This window comes from Corvus brachyrhynchos, unplaced genomic scaffold (assembly GCF_000691975.1).
Source record: "Corvus brachyrhynchos isolate BGI_N302 unplaced genomic scaffold, ASM69197v1 scaffold381, whole genome shotgun sequence".
Lineage (NCBI taxonomy): Eukaryota > Metazoa > Chordata > Aves > Passeriformes > Corvidae > Corvus > Corvus brachyrhynchos.
The window spans coordinates 656,717-672,744 of NW_008236219.1; the positions used below are offsets into that span (position 1 = coordinate 656,717).

General features: G+C 44.3%; 1 protein-coding gene across 2 annotated transcripts in view; it reads left to right on the forward strand.

Moving 5' to 3' along the window:
• The window catches only part of FNIP1 (folliculin interacting protein 1), a 43,646-nt gene that overhangs the window by 22,636 nt on the left and 4,982 nt on the right, over positions 1 to 16,028 (forward strand). Inside the window, exons 7-15 of one of the 2 annotated variants that reach the window (XM_008643429.2) lie at positions 1,087 to 1,170; positions 2,137 to 2,208; positions 3,033 to 3,168; positions 3,693 to 3,894; positions 4,289 to 4,374; positions 10,460 to 10,606; positions 12,529 to 12,698; positions 14,036 to 15,461; positions 15,819 to 15,987. In XM_008643429.2, coding sequence (XP_008641651.1) covers positions 1,087 to 1,170; positions 2,137 to 2,208; positions 3,033 to 3,168; positions 3,693 to 3,894; positions 4,289 to 4,374; positions 10,460 to 10,606; positions 12,529 to 12,698; positions 14,036 to 15,461; positions 15,819 to 15,987 — 2,492 coding nt within the window. The remainder of the gene's footprint in view (positions 1 to 1,086; positions 1,171 to 2,136; positions 2,209 to 3,032; positions 3,169 to 3,692; positions 3,895 to 4,288; positions 4,375 to 10,459; positions 10,607 to 12,528; positions 12,699 to 14,035; positions 15,462 to 15,818; positions 15,988 to 16,028) is intronic. The other variant, XM_017746901.1, reaches the window with a different exon arrangement.

Genomic DNA, 16,028 nt, shown 5'->3' on the forward strand with positions numbered 1-16,028 from the left:
GTGGCAAGAGGCACAAGGTTGCCTGCAAGAAGAGGATGCTGAAGTTTTCTTTGTGATTGAGCTGCACAAGTTTTCTACAGTATTTGTTTATAGTTCCCATTTTAGCACAGAGGGAACCCTGGGTAAAGTAGGGAGAGGAGTTAATCTGTAACTGCAGCATTTCTAACAACTGTGCTCAGCAGCAGAGATTGCTCCTGACTCACCTGTGACAGGAGGAGGGTCTATGTGCTTTGGTCGGGAACTATTTACAAGGTGCTTTTTTTAGATGTGCTGGTTAAAAAAAAACAAAGCAACCCTATTCATGTGTTCCCTTTAATGAATGGAGTTCTAAGAGAATGGAAGGGAGTTTTGAGGTGCAGCCTTCTTCGTGTTTTGTATAATCAGAAAACTTTGAGTGAGCATTGGCTTAAAATTTAGGAGAGTGACTGGCAGTTAACTCTTTAAAAATACTGATGTGTTTTTTCTGTCTCTGTGTACAGTAAATACACTGTTTCCCTTGTATTTATATAATCCAGTATTACTTTTAAAATGAACTGCTGAGACTGCTAACATTTATTTTCTGTATGATCATTTCACTCAACTTATGTACTGACTATTCTCAGAACTACTTCAGCCTATGATTTTCTGTTGGTTCTACTAAGATGAATTCCTGCCTGCTTTCTCCCCCTTCCTCCTTCTTCTCTTCAGAACCAGTGTTCCCAGCTGCCCCACCAGTGTGGACGTTAAAACAAATATTATACTCTGTGATGAATCTCCTGTTTGTGGTCAAGTTAGGCTTTGAGCCTGCATAAATTAATCATTTTTCAACCTTCAAATAAAAAAAAAGCCCTTTTGAGATACCCCATCCTTGTATAGGAGACAGTGGAAAGCTGGGTCTATTATTTTAATCAATAAATACTGTATAGTCCAACTGTGGGACTCATCCTCACATCAGCGTTCTGATAAAGCCTGAGAGCTATTCTCCTGCGTGTGTTACTCTGCATTTATGTTGGCTCAAACCTTCTCCCTGCCCTGGCCCCCTCCCTATGGACTGTTCTGCTTTACTAACCTCATTCTCTGACGTGTATTTTACGTTTTGCCATGTAGGTCTTTCCCAGCTTTGCAGCCCCAGGCGGGCATTCTCAGAGCAAGGTCCGCTCCGCCTCATCCGGAGCGCCTCTTTCTTTGCAGGTTTGCTGTGTGCTGTGCTGTGGGGCTAGTCTAGCTGGGGTGACAAACTGTGTGGATTTGTAGTTTAGCCCTGCAAATAAGATCTTATATTTTAAAAAAAAAATGGACAGTGGTGTTTGGTCCCTTGCCTTTCTGGATACATTCTTGAAATCCCCAGAGGATAGCAGGCATTTCATAGTCCTCTTTGGGATTGTCTGTGTTGTTTTGTTTTGGAAACTTAAATATTTAAATATGGGATTAATATTTATGGGAATAATATTTCACAATGGTGTCAAGCTATTTTGATCTGGATTGGTTTCAACCAAAATGTAAAAATTAAAGCTAAATTAGATTCATTCAAAATGGACATTTCTTGCTTTTAGTGGCTGGATCTTATTTCCATGGCTGAGTAGCTTTATTTCACATACATATTTGTAAAATATATCACATTTAAAGACTGTTGAGCCTGACACACCTTTGATCTTGTGTACACGCAGACTGTGAATCTGGACAGCTTACAGCTTAGTTGAACAACCGCTGCTCACAACTTAAAAGTATTAATTTATTCGAGACAGCATTGAAAATTCTTTTAAAAATGCATATATAATACCTGAGAAAGCTGGTATAGGAATGAAGTTGTGTTTATTATGAGTTTTGGTGGGTTTTTGCCTAAAAACTGAGTACTACAAATGTGACCAACATCCTCTGGGTATAATTAAAATGTTATTGAAAATTATCTGTGTAAAGAAACAAAGTCCTTGTTTTAGTTTGCACTAAAATAGGTGTATGGACTTGAGAAAAACACATACAGGCTTCTCAGATAAGTGTTTTGGTTGTTCAGCTAAGCAGCCTTTCTTGGTGATGGCCTTGTGCAGTGCTGTTGATCTGAATTAATGAGCATGTTTTTGTTTCATTAATTACACAGAGATCTGCAAACAAGAAAGGAACTGTATATTCCCCTGCTAATTGGTATTCTTTGTTTTACAGTTCATAGCAACCCTATGGATATGCCTGGGAGGGAGCAGAATGAGGACAGAGACAGCGGTATTGCAAGATCTGGTAATGGCAGTTCCGTGTGTTTACCCTGTAAACTCCAAAAATATTCAGTAATACTTGTCACTGGGATCTCTGCACATCATGAAGTAGTGCTGAAATGGGATTGTTCTGGTTTGTTCTATGTGACATTAGTGACACCTCTCTGTACCTGCCTAGATGGTGCAGGTGTCAAGGGTGTGCATTGGGCACCTCACAGTCACCTGACAGTAGTGCCTTCTATTAAAGCAAGCTGCAAGTAAGCAAGGCAGATTAAATATTCAAATGAGCTTGCAGCATTTCTAAATGATACTTGGTGTCATCTCCTTTCCAAATCCAGGAGGCCAGGTTGGATGGGGCTTGGAGCAACCTGGTCTAGTGGAAGGTGCCCGTGCCAAATCCATGGCAGGGTTTGGAATGAGATTTCAGATTCTGTGATCCTATGATGGTAATGTTAAAACAGAAATTTGCCTCAATAGCATCCCTTTCTTCCCTACTAAGTCAGGATGTTGGACACTTGGGTTAGGATTGGAAAGGCTGTTAAAGGATGTGATCAACATTACTCCTTTCCACAAGGAGTTTATTTCCCGATGCTCAGGTTGCTGAGCAACGTGCAGCCTGTGCATTGCCTGTTACATAAATCAGCAGGACTGTCCCACCCTTGTGGTGCTTGTATGGTTTGTTAATGTCATTATAAGCTGGTTATTTTTATATTAGAAACACAGATAAGTAAAAGAGAAGGCACTTGAGAAGCAACACCAGTATATCTTGAGGGGCTTTGTTCAGTTGCTGGTGTTATATTCCAAATGCTCTTTCTTCTGGAGAGATTTTTATTCCTCTTGTTCTTGCAGCATCTCTTAGCAGTCTGCTCATCACTCCGTTTCCCTCTCCGGGCTCCTCGCTTAACAAGAGCTGTGCCAGCAGCTACCAGCGGCGTTGGCGTCGCAGCCAGACAACCAGCTTGGAGAACGGGGTCTTCCCTCGATGGTGAGCTGGGGATTGAAATGCTGCTTGCTGCCCGTACGCTGTTGTCAGCTTGATTTTGCTCTTGCATATGTACATCTGCTCTTGCTGATGCTTTCGGTGGGGTATTTACAGAGGTGTAAGTCAGGCTGATCTCTTTTAGTCTCTGTTTTTCTCATGGCATTCATTGTTTTTTCACTAACTGGAAAGCCTTCAGCAACATGTAAATCTGTAGGCTGTATTTTTGAGGATTAGAAGCCCTAAAATCCTACTCAAAACACAAATTCTTGGCAGGGATGGGAAAATACCATATTCTGATCCTACAAGCACTTTGAATCTGGTTTCAGACTTTTGTGATTGCAGGATCAATTAATAGTTGTTTGTAAAAAATCACAAAGGGGTTGTTATCAAAGATGATGATTTGACAACGCATGCAAGCAAAAGGTATTTGTTGAAGTTATATGTTCAAGAACGGAATTACACAGGAAACCAAGGTACAACTTTAAGCAGTAGATTACATTAACTTTCCCTTTTGTTCATGCTCCAAGGTCCATGGATGAAAGCTTCAACTTGTCAGATGACAGCTCTGGTCCAAACCCAGGAATTGTTAGGAAGAAAAAGATAGCAATTGGGGTTATTTTTTCACTCTCAAGAGATGAAGATGAAAACAACAAATTTAATGAGTTCTTCTTCTCACACTTTCCTCTTTTTGAGAGTCACATGAACAAACTGAAGAGTGCAATAGAACAGGTAAACACAGCTGCTTTGCCTTCCTGCACTTGTACAGGGCTCTATGTCCTCTCAGCCCTGTCAGATTAATTTCTAACTCCTGTTGCTAGTTACAAAAGTGGGATCAACTTGATGTTGGGTGTGGGAATTGCATCACTGCAGTTAAAACTTTGACCCCTTTTATGCATTAAATGGTGAAAAGCACAAAAGAAGCAGAAGCTGCAAGTGTGCCTCACCGGTCTTCCCTCAGATAGGAAAGTTGGCACTTGTACCAACTTGTAATTTTTTTATCACTTAAAAAAATTATTTGCATGACCAGTTGAACGAGAGATAAAGTCAAACACATGACTTGGTTTTCCATTTTCTGTGCTTCTGTAGCTCTGTGTTACTTATCTGTTTAATGATTGTTTTCAAGGCCATGAAAGTGAGTCGGAGATCAGCTGATGCCAGCCAGCGGAGTTTGGCGTATAACAGAATTGTGGATGCCCTAAATGAGTTCAGGTGAGCCATGTGTTTCCTGCCTTTCCTGTCTCTTTCTTCAAAAGCACTTGAGCCTGATTTAGAAGGATAAGTAACTTAAAATGTCTAAAGTCTTTTGCAAAAGTTAGTACAGCAAAAGACTGGTGATACCAAGCCATTCTAATGTGTCTGAGTTTTTATATTTTGCCAAGTGTGTGTGTCCATCAGTCCCATGTGAACAGGACAAATGTTCACGGTTTTCTGTGCTTTAGGTGATAACAAAGCTCTCAGTGACCTCTTGAATGGTCTTTTTTGGTCTGTCGAGAGGGTGAAAAGCATTGCAAAGCCCTGTTAGGGAAATCCTCCTCTAGTCTGTGTTGTCCTGATGTGTGAGCAAAGCTGTGCTCTAACGGCGTTTCAGAAAAACAGCTAGGACGAGGGAGAGGTGTCTTTTCCCACAGTAAAATGCAGCGCTGTAATCTCTGGCTATTGGTACCTGCAGAGCCTCTCTGTTCAACAGTTATTACACAAAGTAACACAGATAAGCACATCCCTGGCATTTAGCTGTATTTTCTTTCCATAGCTGAAGTCATGGGGAGGGAGTTAAGATGAAATCTGTCTGTTTTGAGTGATTCATCTCCTCTCAGATGGGAGTGGCAGGGTGCTTCCTTTTACAATCACTGCAGAGCTACTTTTTAGAGACATTATTGAAGACAGTGCTCTGATGTTATAAAATGAAATTCCTGACATCAGGATGTATTTTACTGAACAAAGAAGGATCCTGAGGGCTCATTTATTTTTCTACAATTCCACTTCCTACCTGAATGCCATGGATTAGGCAGCACTGCAGGATGAAGGCACAGTATCTTTTTAATTTTTTTAGAAGCTCACCTCCAGGCAGTCACAAGGAAAGGCAGAGGACACGTCCTGTAGGGACAGGAGGCAGGAAGGAGGGAGCACGTGGGCCTGCAATGAAAGGTGGATGGGATAAGCTGTGCCAAGAGTGGGAGCAGAGGGAGCTTATGACTGCTGGGAGCCACTGATCCTGCCCAGGGGCCTGAGATGAGTTCAGCAACTTGGAGCAGCCATGATGATTCCTCCACTTGCACAGCTCTGCTTTGCCTCTCCTCCCAGGTCTCTCCCTGAGCCATTTCTCTGCCTTCCCACTCTCTGCTAGCACCAACTCCCCAGCTGTTTTCCAAACCTTCCCCCCAGAACATTCTCCCCTCAAGATATACTTAGCAGACTTTGCCCGTTCTCCTTTGTCCTTCCAAGTTAAATAGTTCCAGAGGGCTGGGGAGGGGCACCTGTCCTGAAAACACAGGCCAAATCCCCTGTGCTGACTTTTCCTCCTGGAGGGACGCTCAGCAGTGCTGAGCTGGGATGGGGTGAGGAAGGCTGCTGTGGCCAGGCTGAGAAAGAAAGCACTGTCCCAGCGGACATGGGCAGACTGCCACTCACTGCACACCAGGAGCTGGGATCATTCCCATGACATGGCCACTGCATAATGAGCACTGGGAGCATGTGTCTAACCACCAGTTGTATGCAGAGGTTTCCACGGTGATATAAATATTGCTCTTTAGTAGTGTAATGAAGTAAATTTAATCCAGTTTAATTTCATATAAATTAATTTCCTGGGGGAGCAGCCTTTGGCAATTTTGGGTTTTGTTGGGGTTTTTAAGGGGTTGCATTCAGAGGTGGGCGACAGTCTAGGCAGGGTCCTTGTGCCCCTGTGACATGCAAGAGCATGTGTCATCCTCATTTCTGTGACATACAAGACCCCCTTGCTTTTCAAAGCAATGCAGGATGTGTCTGGTAAGAAGAGAGAGGTATATTTAACTACCAAAGGCTGGATGCAAAGATGCTTTGGCACAGGTTCAGCAAACCCATTTAGGACACTATTATCTCTTTAGGTGTCTGCTTTCCCACTGAAGTCATGGGGAAGTCAGGAGCCAAGTCCTTTGGTGAACCTGAGCCTTGTGTTGATTCCTGTCCTCTTAGCAAATTGTGCTGGAGGGAAGAAGGGTGCTGACTTCAGTGGGTTGGTGATTCCAAAATGTAATCCTGTTGCTGGTTTAACTCGTTGCAGTCTGGTTGGTTTTAAGGAGAATGTTTTTTTGTTTATTTTTCTTTAAACCCCCCAGATTTTCAGAGGTACTCAGGAGTAGCTGATGTGCAGTCGTCTGGTGATCAGAATAACCTCAGATCACTAGGCATGGGGGATGTGTTGCCCTGCTGATTAGAGAAGGGAGCATGTCACCCTAGAGTCCCCCTCTTCAGGGAAGGGGCTGTGGCTGTATGTCGCTTTACTGCTTGCAAAAAGGGAGCTGGGTCAGCAGGCATTTACCTGCTGGCAGTGAAGAGGGAGAAGAGAAGACAGCAAAACAGAGCCTTTCTTTGCTCTTTTTGTCTTATCTGGGAAAAAACAAAGCTGCCTTCTCTGGAAGGCCCAGGCTGCTTCTGAAAATGGAGGCTATAGATAAATTTGCCATCTACTTGGTACCCAGCTCCAGGCCTACCTTCGCATCGTTAGTCACTTTACAGCAATTTTTAATATTCTAGAGCACTGATGGGTTTAGCTATTAACACTTGACTTAGAGACTTAGAACTCTCTGTGGATGTCAGCTGTGCAGACACATGACTTATAAAATAAGCTACTGTATTTGCATAAACATTTCAGCTCCCCTGGTCCCTGAGGCCAACACAGCACATTGATAACACAGATTATGCATCTGACTAATACCTGTGTGGCACAAACACAGGCTGGCAAGGAAACACTGATCACAGGGCCTGGGGAAATACCTCTCTGCTCTCTGGCAGACAGATTTGATCCTATTTTCTGCCAGTAATTTTTAAGCAGCTTATGCTGCTGTGAATTGACTGGTGCGTTGTCCTCAGTGGTGCCAGCATGGGCACTGAGTTGTGGGGGAGCCTCGCTCCTGCATTCCCTGCAGTGGCGATTGCCTTTGTTTTGTTGTTCTTTTTTAAGGAAAATTCATCTTTGGAAGGAAGGAATGAGGATAGGGAACAAATGCATGTGAATTAAGCTTTATAAACCACTGATTTTTTCTTTCTTTGCCATTATGTTGTGGCTCCTAAATAACAGAGCAGCACTGGGGGCACAGTGCTGAGGGTTAGTGTGTTTTCCCTGGGGAGGAAGTGGGCTGCAGCAGGATGCTCTCATCCGTGAGGAGCTGTCTGGCTCGTTTGGTTTGTACCAGGGAAAGATGTCTTGGACTGGTACTGAAATCCAGGCCAAAGGCCTGATGTGGGGTGTATGTGGGTGAGGGTGAAGCAGGGAGCAGCCATGCCATGGTGTCTGTGGGAGCAGGGCTGCTCACCTTAGTGTTATCTGTGCCCGCAGGGCAGGCAGACCCCAGAGGGACTGGGGAGGGGTTTGCTCAGGGCTTCCTTTTCACTTGGCCGGGCTGGGCTTCATTGGCTCTCAAACCCTGTGAGATGTGAAGGTTTTTCCTGAAGGGCTCCTCTGGCACCTGTGCTCGATGCTGCATTGCTGGGGCCAAGGTGTGTGGAAGCTCCAGGCTGGAGTTCAGCCTCCCAGAGGCTTTTCCAAATAGAAATCAATTTAAATGTACTGGAACCCTCAAAAGAGCAGTCTCTCATTAACTGAGTTTTCCCTTACATGCTGGTGTGCATGTGTGTGGGGAGGGAGAGGAGGGGGTACTGCTGCAGATGGCCGAGAGGAGAGGGGCCAATTGGGTTTTTAATGGTTGTTATTTTTAAAATCCAGTTAACTTCCCTGTAGTGTTTGAGGGTGTCTTGGTGTTGGTTTTTCGTTTTGTTTTCGTTTTTGCCCTTTGCTATCTGGCAGGAGAGTGCTTCCCTGAGTGTTTGCAGTGGGAAGCAGTTAATCCTTGCCCTTGGTCTCTGTGCCATTGCTGCCTGTGCTGGCATGGAGGGTTCCCTGCACTGCAGTCACATGCCTGCTGGCCACTGGCCAGGGCAATCTGATCTGGCTCGGAGGAAACACTATCAGCTGCAGATGCAGCCAGGGTTACCAGAATAGTAAATAACGAATCACAAGACTCGGGCTATCTTTTCAACGAAAACAAGTATTTTAATATGTTGGTTTTGGTATCGACGTACTTTCTTTTTTCAAAACAGCCGAGCTGCAAGAGGCTTGGCTTGGGTTAGTTTGCATAGGAAGGAGAAATAAGCTGTATTTTACGTTAAGTTGTGCTGTTTATCTTCAGCTTCTCAGGTCAGCTGTGTCTGGGAGGTGTAAATTCTCACACTTGTTTTGAGCTTTGAAACTCCTTGAGTTTGAGGTCCCTGGACTTGAGGTTTCTTCTTTTTTTGGGCATCTTTAACATGCACTCCAGTTAATGGGCTGTGAACAGAAAGCTTTCCCCTAGTAATACCCCCCCTAGTCCCAGCTTGCCCCCTGCAGAGGAATGAAATCCCAGTGACCCAAGACTGCTGTGCTGCTGGAGACCCTCCGGTGCCCCAGAGGCAGTCCCAGTTACCCTGGCTGTGTGCCCCACTCGTGTCTAGGCGGCAGGACTGTTGTGCCCAGATCTGTCACCAGGCTGGGCTTTCCTCCCAGGACAGGACCAGCAGCAGAGGGTAACACTGAGCAGCTGCTGAGGCTCCTCCAAAGTGACCCAGCAGACAGCAAAGCCTCTGGGGGCTGGGGAGTATAGAGGTAACTCAGCTGTCCCTCTCTCCAGCACTCTTGACTCTTTTGTGGTGCTCTCATCATGCTTCTGGCAGTGGAGGATTTGAAGGTCTAACCTTTGAGGAAGACAGGGTTGATTCTGACTACTGTGAGCACAGAGAATGGATTTTGTATTTGATGAAAACTGGTAGAAAAAGTTAGGCAGAGAATGCCACTGCCCCCTCACCTCCTTCCTTCTGGAGCAGCGCTGGTGACCTCAGTCACCTTTGCTGCCCTTTGGAGAGCTGCTCTGGGGTTCTTGTCACCACCGAGCTACTTCCGTGCCCAGTAACTGCAGTAACTAAGGGGTGACTCCCTCCTCCCTGGGGAGCCCCTGCACCAGGGCGGGATGTGCTGTGCTCCTGCTGCCATGCAGCTCTCACTTCCTGGCAGTTTCACTTTAAACACTAAACCACGGAAGATTTGGCAGCTGCTGCTCCATTGTGTTTGTCTGCTTGGTGTGCACAGCTTTGCTTCTGAAAGTGTCCATAAATTTTGATACCACAATATCCAGAGAAGATCTTTATAAATCAGGGGTGGTGCTAGGGATAATGGGATAATGTATATCTTTGCCTTTTAAAACAAAAATACTTTGTCTAGAAAAATTAGTGCATTAGGCGGGGAGAAACCTAAATTGATCAGTCATTTCCCATGTCCTTTTGGGTTTTTTCAGGCTTACATTTTTACTGTGTTAAAAATACAGCTTCCCATAGTGTCATAATGTCGGCTTTGTACTTAAAACTAAACTATAACTTGTTTATATTTTAGAGGAGTTTAGCAGTAATCTGAGGGATTTTAATCTGGTATTTTACTGCAGAGCCAATTTTTAATCATACATTTACTGTCCTCTGTAGAGTCAAAAAGGATGTAGTGAGTATGTAATAGGTATAGCCACAGGGTGACTTTGCCTCTCATAACTCTCTAAACCTAAAGATGTGAGCTGGTTCCCTGCTCTACACATCCACACTTGGGTGGGTTTGGCCTGGAGATACACCAAGTTTTCAAAGCAAGGAGGAAGTTAAGGTATTTTTATAAGTCAGATACATATAATCTTGTCCTAGTCATAAATAAAGCAGAAGTTTGTTTTAAATGAAATGGAGAACAAGCAGGGAGATACCAGCAAGAAGAAATCATCCATTCCTTCTGCATTCAGAGCAGGGCAGATCTTGACTTGTGACAGGGAGTGTTGCTGTGTTTGGGATCAGGTCAGATGGATGCAGGAGGAACCTGTGAGGTTCAGCTCTCCAAGGTGAAGGGTGAATTTGTACTACTTAATGAACAACACGGTTTGGATAATGGTTGCTGAGAGAAATTTTTTTCTGATACAAATGATAGCTGGATCTAAATGTTGCACAGAATTCTTTTTGGTTGAGATTTCTGCTTTGTTTTGTTTTGTTGTTTGTTTGTTTGTTTTCTGTTTATCCTGGATTTTTTGATTTTGTTTTCTAGAACAACTATTTGCAATCTCTACACAATGCCACGGATTGGGGAGCCTGTCTGGCTCACCATGATGTCGGGGACACCAGAGAAGAACCAGCTATGCCATCGCTTCATGAAGGAGTTCACTTTCTTGATAGAAAATGCTTCTAAAAACCAGTATGGTGGATTTTAGTTTCTGAATTACATATGTGATTGTGCGTTTTTATTTCAAACAAATTTTCAAATCAGTTGTTAAAATCCTGGTAATCAAAGAATCAAAAGGCCATACATAAATACCTTCTTTTTGAAACAAGTAAGAAATAATCTCATTAAATTCCTGCTTCCCCACAATCCTCTAAATCTTGGTAGAGGCTGAACATCTGTAACATGTCCATAGGAAGTGTGTGATGGGTGTGGACGTCTGGAAGGGGTGAAGATACCTTACAAAATACCTTTCAGAATCAGTTATCATATGACGAGCAGGATTAGACATTCAGGAAGAGCTGTGTCTGTAATACTGTCAGACCACAAAGTGCTCTCAAACCTTGTCATTTTAAAATGCCACTAAAGAACTGCTGTGCTCATTAGTGCTCACTCACCTCTCTGGCCTCAGGCCCCAGCTGTGAGCAGCAGATGCTGAAAACTGAGAAAGAAAGTTCCTGGTAAACTGGGGAGAATCTGATAAATTTACTCTTTTGTCAACACTTCATCACCTTTTCCCAAGGCATGAGTAGGGGAAGTTTTTAAAGGGTTTGTCTCCACTGAAGTCCTAAAAGGAGCACAAAAGTAGTTTGGATGGGAATGGCACTAACAGATCAGCTGTTTGCTCAGGGGCACTGCTCCCTGCAGGATGGGAAGGGACTGCCACTCCCATCCTACAGCTCTGCCACCACCTTTGTCATCTCTTCTCTCCCCAAATGGGAAGGTGACAGTGGTCACTGTGGTCCACCTGCTCCTGCCCCAGTGCAATGGGAGAAACCACAGGGAGTTGTGAGGGGTTCAAATGTATTTTCTTAAGATCAGTTCCCGCTTCAGTGGAGGCTTTTTTCTGGGATTGTCTCCTTTGATCCCTGCCATTCCGAGTCCTGTACATCTCGGTTACATTTAAATAGTCGTTTATTTGGGCTTGTTTTCTTTATTTTAAATAGAGTAAGATTTCAAGTGATGGAAACGAGAAAAATTAAGCCCTGTATCCTTCCCAATCTAGTTTTAAGTCTCCTCTCCTCATTTGGCTTTCTCTAGTTATGAAATGGCTGCATGGGAGCTGTAGGGTTCCTGATGCTTGTAAATTATTCAAATAACATTATTTTGAGGCATTTGACTATTTTCCTCCCCATACATGAGCCACTGTGGCCACCAGCACCATGTGTTGGCATGTGGAGCCTCCTGGGCCGTGCTCCTGCCAGGAAAACTGACTGGGAAAACTCCACAGAGCAGAAACCATGCTCTATCATTGCAGTTAATCAGATAGTTAATGTTTTTCAGGAAGGTTTTTTCACCTTAATTGCCTAGCCAGAGAAAACCGTTTTGCCAGCATAAGAACACAGCTTCTCTGGCTGAGCTACAGAACTTTGGGCAGGGGGGGTTATTTTTGAAAAGGAGCAGCCATATGTGCTGAAATTGCACAATAGTTAGGTGAAAGAACACAGCACCCAGCTATTTTACAGGTTTGGTAGCAGTAGTTTCCCTTCTCATCCATAGTCACAAGTCTTAAGGGTTTGGGATCTCCTTGGAGTACAGGGGCCACACAGTACTCTCTTATAGTGAATGAAATGAATTGGTTTTGAGATGTTTTACAACATAAAACTTGCAAAATAGGAAGTCTCATAATTATTGCCAAACAGAGGAACTGAGATGCCACTACGTTAAAATATTTCATTTTACTTCAAATATGTGTTCTAAAAAAGAGCTTTTCCAGGGTGGGAGGGAGGGCCACCCTTTCTCTCCCCAAAGAACCAAGACTGAAGGGATGATCTCTGCTGATTTTGTCAGGCTGTTTCTTTAATCCTTGATCCATATAGACTAGAGCTGCTGTCAGTTTAACATCTTGAATGTGTATCTGGAAAAAAACCCAAACATGTTGAACATTTTGCTTTCAGGTTTTTACCAGCTTTGCTGACTGCAGTGCTGACTAACCACTTGGCCTGGGTCCCCACTGTCATGCCTAATGGCCAGCCACCCATAAGAATCTTCCTGGAGAAGCATTCTTCCCAGAGCGTGGACATGCTGGCCAAAACTCATCCCTACAACCCACTGTGGGCACAGCTCGGTATGTGGCAAACACCTCCAAACCACCCAGCAGCTTTCCATAAATGGGAATGCGTGAGGTGGGGTTTTTGATGCTTGTTACTTCCCTCCCAGGTTATTTATTTTTTAATACTAAATGAGACAAAAGTGTGTTTCAAGCTTAGAAGTGGTCACTGTATTATTTTATGCTCTAAGTCTTTAAGGCATTATCCATTATAAAATGTTAGCCAAAAAGTAAAGCCCTCTTAAGTCATCTACGCTGGGTCCCTTAAGGTTACCTGCCCTGGTGCTGGTGGAGGATTCCAGGCCTCCTTTGGTCCTCCTCCTATAAGGAAAATCTGCTTTTATTTTTTGGGATACCACTATCACTAAACCTCATTCTGGAATGAGAAAATCAAGAAAATCCATCTTTTGATCAGAAGTGAACATACTTTTAGTACAATGGAGTGATGCAGAACAGGAAGTCATAGGTTGGCAACCCCGAGGGAAGGTCTCAAAGCCCAGTTAGTGGTGTAGCTGGTCACACTGTCTGATAGTTGCCCAGTAGAGAAGAGCGGGTGAGGTCAAACTGTCCTGCTCTGCACACATACACACTCTCATGGAATTTGTTTAGGGAAGGGAAGGTTTTGCAAGGTTGTCCTATTCTTGTACAGGTAGGACTTGCCAGGGAGTTGGCAAGGAAACTTGATTTCAGACCTCATGTGACTTGAGGGACCCACTGTGGTTAGGGTGGCCTTCAAGAGGACTCCTTGTCCCCTCACCCCTGGTGTCACACAGTGCCCTAATACCTTCAGAACGCACAGGCACAGCCACTTCCCCAGGTGACTTGAGTACAGCCAGAACATCCCATCCAACCCATAGTAGAACTCGAGGGGAAGAGAAGGAGGTTGGCTTCAGCCATGCACCTGCCATGGTCACTTTTTGTCCTCATTCCTGGCATAGGTTTGTTTCTTTTACAGCTTTCTCTTGTGGGTAAAAGTTCAGCCCAGTTTCCAGACTCTCCAGGGTAATTCAGCACAGATGCCTCCTCTCTCCCTGTGGAGATATACAGCAATACATATGGCTGTATAAGGATCCCAGGAGATGAGCCTCCGAAGCTGGAGTGAGGTAGTGTGAATGCTCCCTGATGTGTGAGATCAGATGTCCCCCTGACCAGTGGCTCACCTTACAGATGATACCAGCAGCATCTTTGGGATTCTCTTATTGGAAACAAAATACAGCATAGCTATTGTAGCTCTACTGCTTTAGTATTTCTCACTTGTAGACCTGGTGTTTGAAAACTGGCCCAACAGCTGCCTGTTAGAAGAATAAATTATTGCAAAGATGCCAAAAAATTGTGTGTTTAATTTCCTGTCCTAGGTGACCTGTATGGGGCCATCGGATCACCTGTGAGATTAGCAAAAACAGTCGTGGTTGGTAAAAGACATGACCTGGTCCAGAGATTGCTTTACTTCCTCACTTACTTCATCAGATGCTCTGAACTTCAAGAGACACACCTTCTGGAAAATGGAGAAGATGAGGCCATCGTCATGCCTGGCACTGTTATCACTACCACGCTGGAGAAAGGAGAAGTGGAAGAGTCTGAGTATGTGCTTGTCACAATGCACAAGAACAGGGGCAACTTGCTACCCACCGAGTCTGAAGAGATGAGAGCTCCCAACTGCAGCTGTAAATATTGCAAATGTCCCATTTCCCTCGCACAGAACATAGAAAGTGTTGCACAGCAAGAGAGAGAAGACATGCAAAGCACTCCTAAGGTAGAGCTGGAATCTTCTTCAGATGAGAACAGAACCATCGTTCCTGAGGATGGCCAGGAAGATGCTGTGGATGTGACACAACCAAGGCCCTGCCTGGATGCCAAACTGGAGACTGTGGTGTGCACAGGGTCAGCTTCGCCCGAGAAATACGTGGGGACAGACTCTTGTTTGGAGCCAACAGCAAGCACGTGGAGGACTGAGGACATGCTGGAGCCAGGCAGCCAGGTGGGAGGTGGGACAAGGACACCTGGGATTGCTGTGGAGAAGAAGCCACCCGATAAGCTCTTCATGGACACATTTCCATGCAGCACTGCCGAGGTTCAGACAAAGGTGACTTTCCTCATTGGAGATTCCATGTCACCTGATTCAGACATTGAACTGAGAAGTCAGGCAGTAGTGGAACAAATTGCCAGGCATCACAGCCCACCAGCAGCAGAGGCAGGAGTGTCTTCTGATCAGAACTGTGAAGCTAAACAAACTGTTGAGGACCAAAATAGAGACTGTGGGACAGCTGAATCCTTTCCTCAAGTTGCTAGTGAGCATCAGAGCTGGAACCCAAACCCATACAGTGCTGAGAGCATGAATCTGTTTGATGAATATTTCACTGATGACAGTTCAATTGAAACCCGGACTATTGATGATATTCCAGGGCAAGCAGCTACGGGCCTTCTTGCTCACAACAGTAGTTTAGAATTTTCTAAAAAGCTGTCTACAAAGGCTTGCAAACCACCTAGTGAATTTTGTAAATTCATGGACTCTGTTCGACAAGAGACCTACAAAAACTGCTTTAATGAGCAGGACCAAAGAGAGAAAATCTCTATTCGTGTCCCCCATGGGGACAGAGAAAACGTAGAGAAAAAAGTCGCCCCGGGAATTGATTGGGACATTCCAAGAAATGAGAGTTCAGACAGTGCCCTGGGTGACAGCGAAAGTGAGGATACAGGCCATGATCTAACTAGACTGGGTGGTAACTATTATGGAGGAGAACAAGAAGATTGGGCAGAGGAATATGAGATTCCCTTCCCTGGGTAAGTACTGTTCAGCACTAACAGAGCCTAAAAAAGATGGAGCCTCTTCTCATGTCATGTATTTGGAGGACTGTAGTCTAACTTGGCATCAGGGGTTGGAAAAGTGTCTCTTGAGCTTGCTGATTGTTGAGGAATATTGAGAGATCAGTGATCTGGAAAAAAATACTAATGGTGTATTCTGATCTTGGCTTGTATTCTCTGCTTCCATGATGGGCTGACTGCAAAAGCTGACTGTAAACTCTTTTAAAAGTGCTTGACTTCAGGTTAGAAGAGAGATGAAAAAAGTAGAAATGCAACCTCTGTTAGCTGAATTTGCTGTTTACTGTTGTACCTCTCTTTGATATGCCTTTCTTTCAGGTCAAAATTAGTTGAAGTCAACTCTGTCCAGCCCAGTATTGCCAATTTTGGAAGATCCTTACTAGGAGGCTACTGTTCGTCTTACGTCCCTGACTTTGTTTTGCAAGGAATAGGAAGTGATGAAAAGCTGAGGCACTGTTTGGTGTCAGATTTGTCTCATGCTGTGCAGGTAATTAAGCTATATTTATTTAATGTATTTCTCACAGTAGG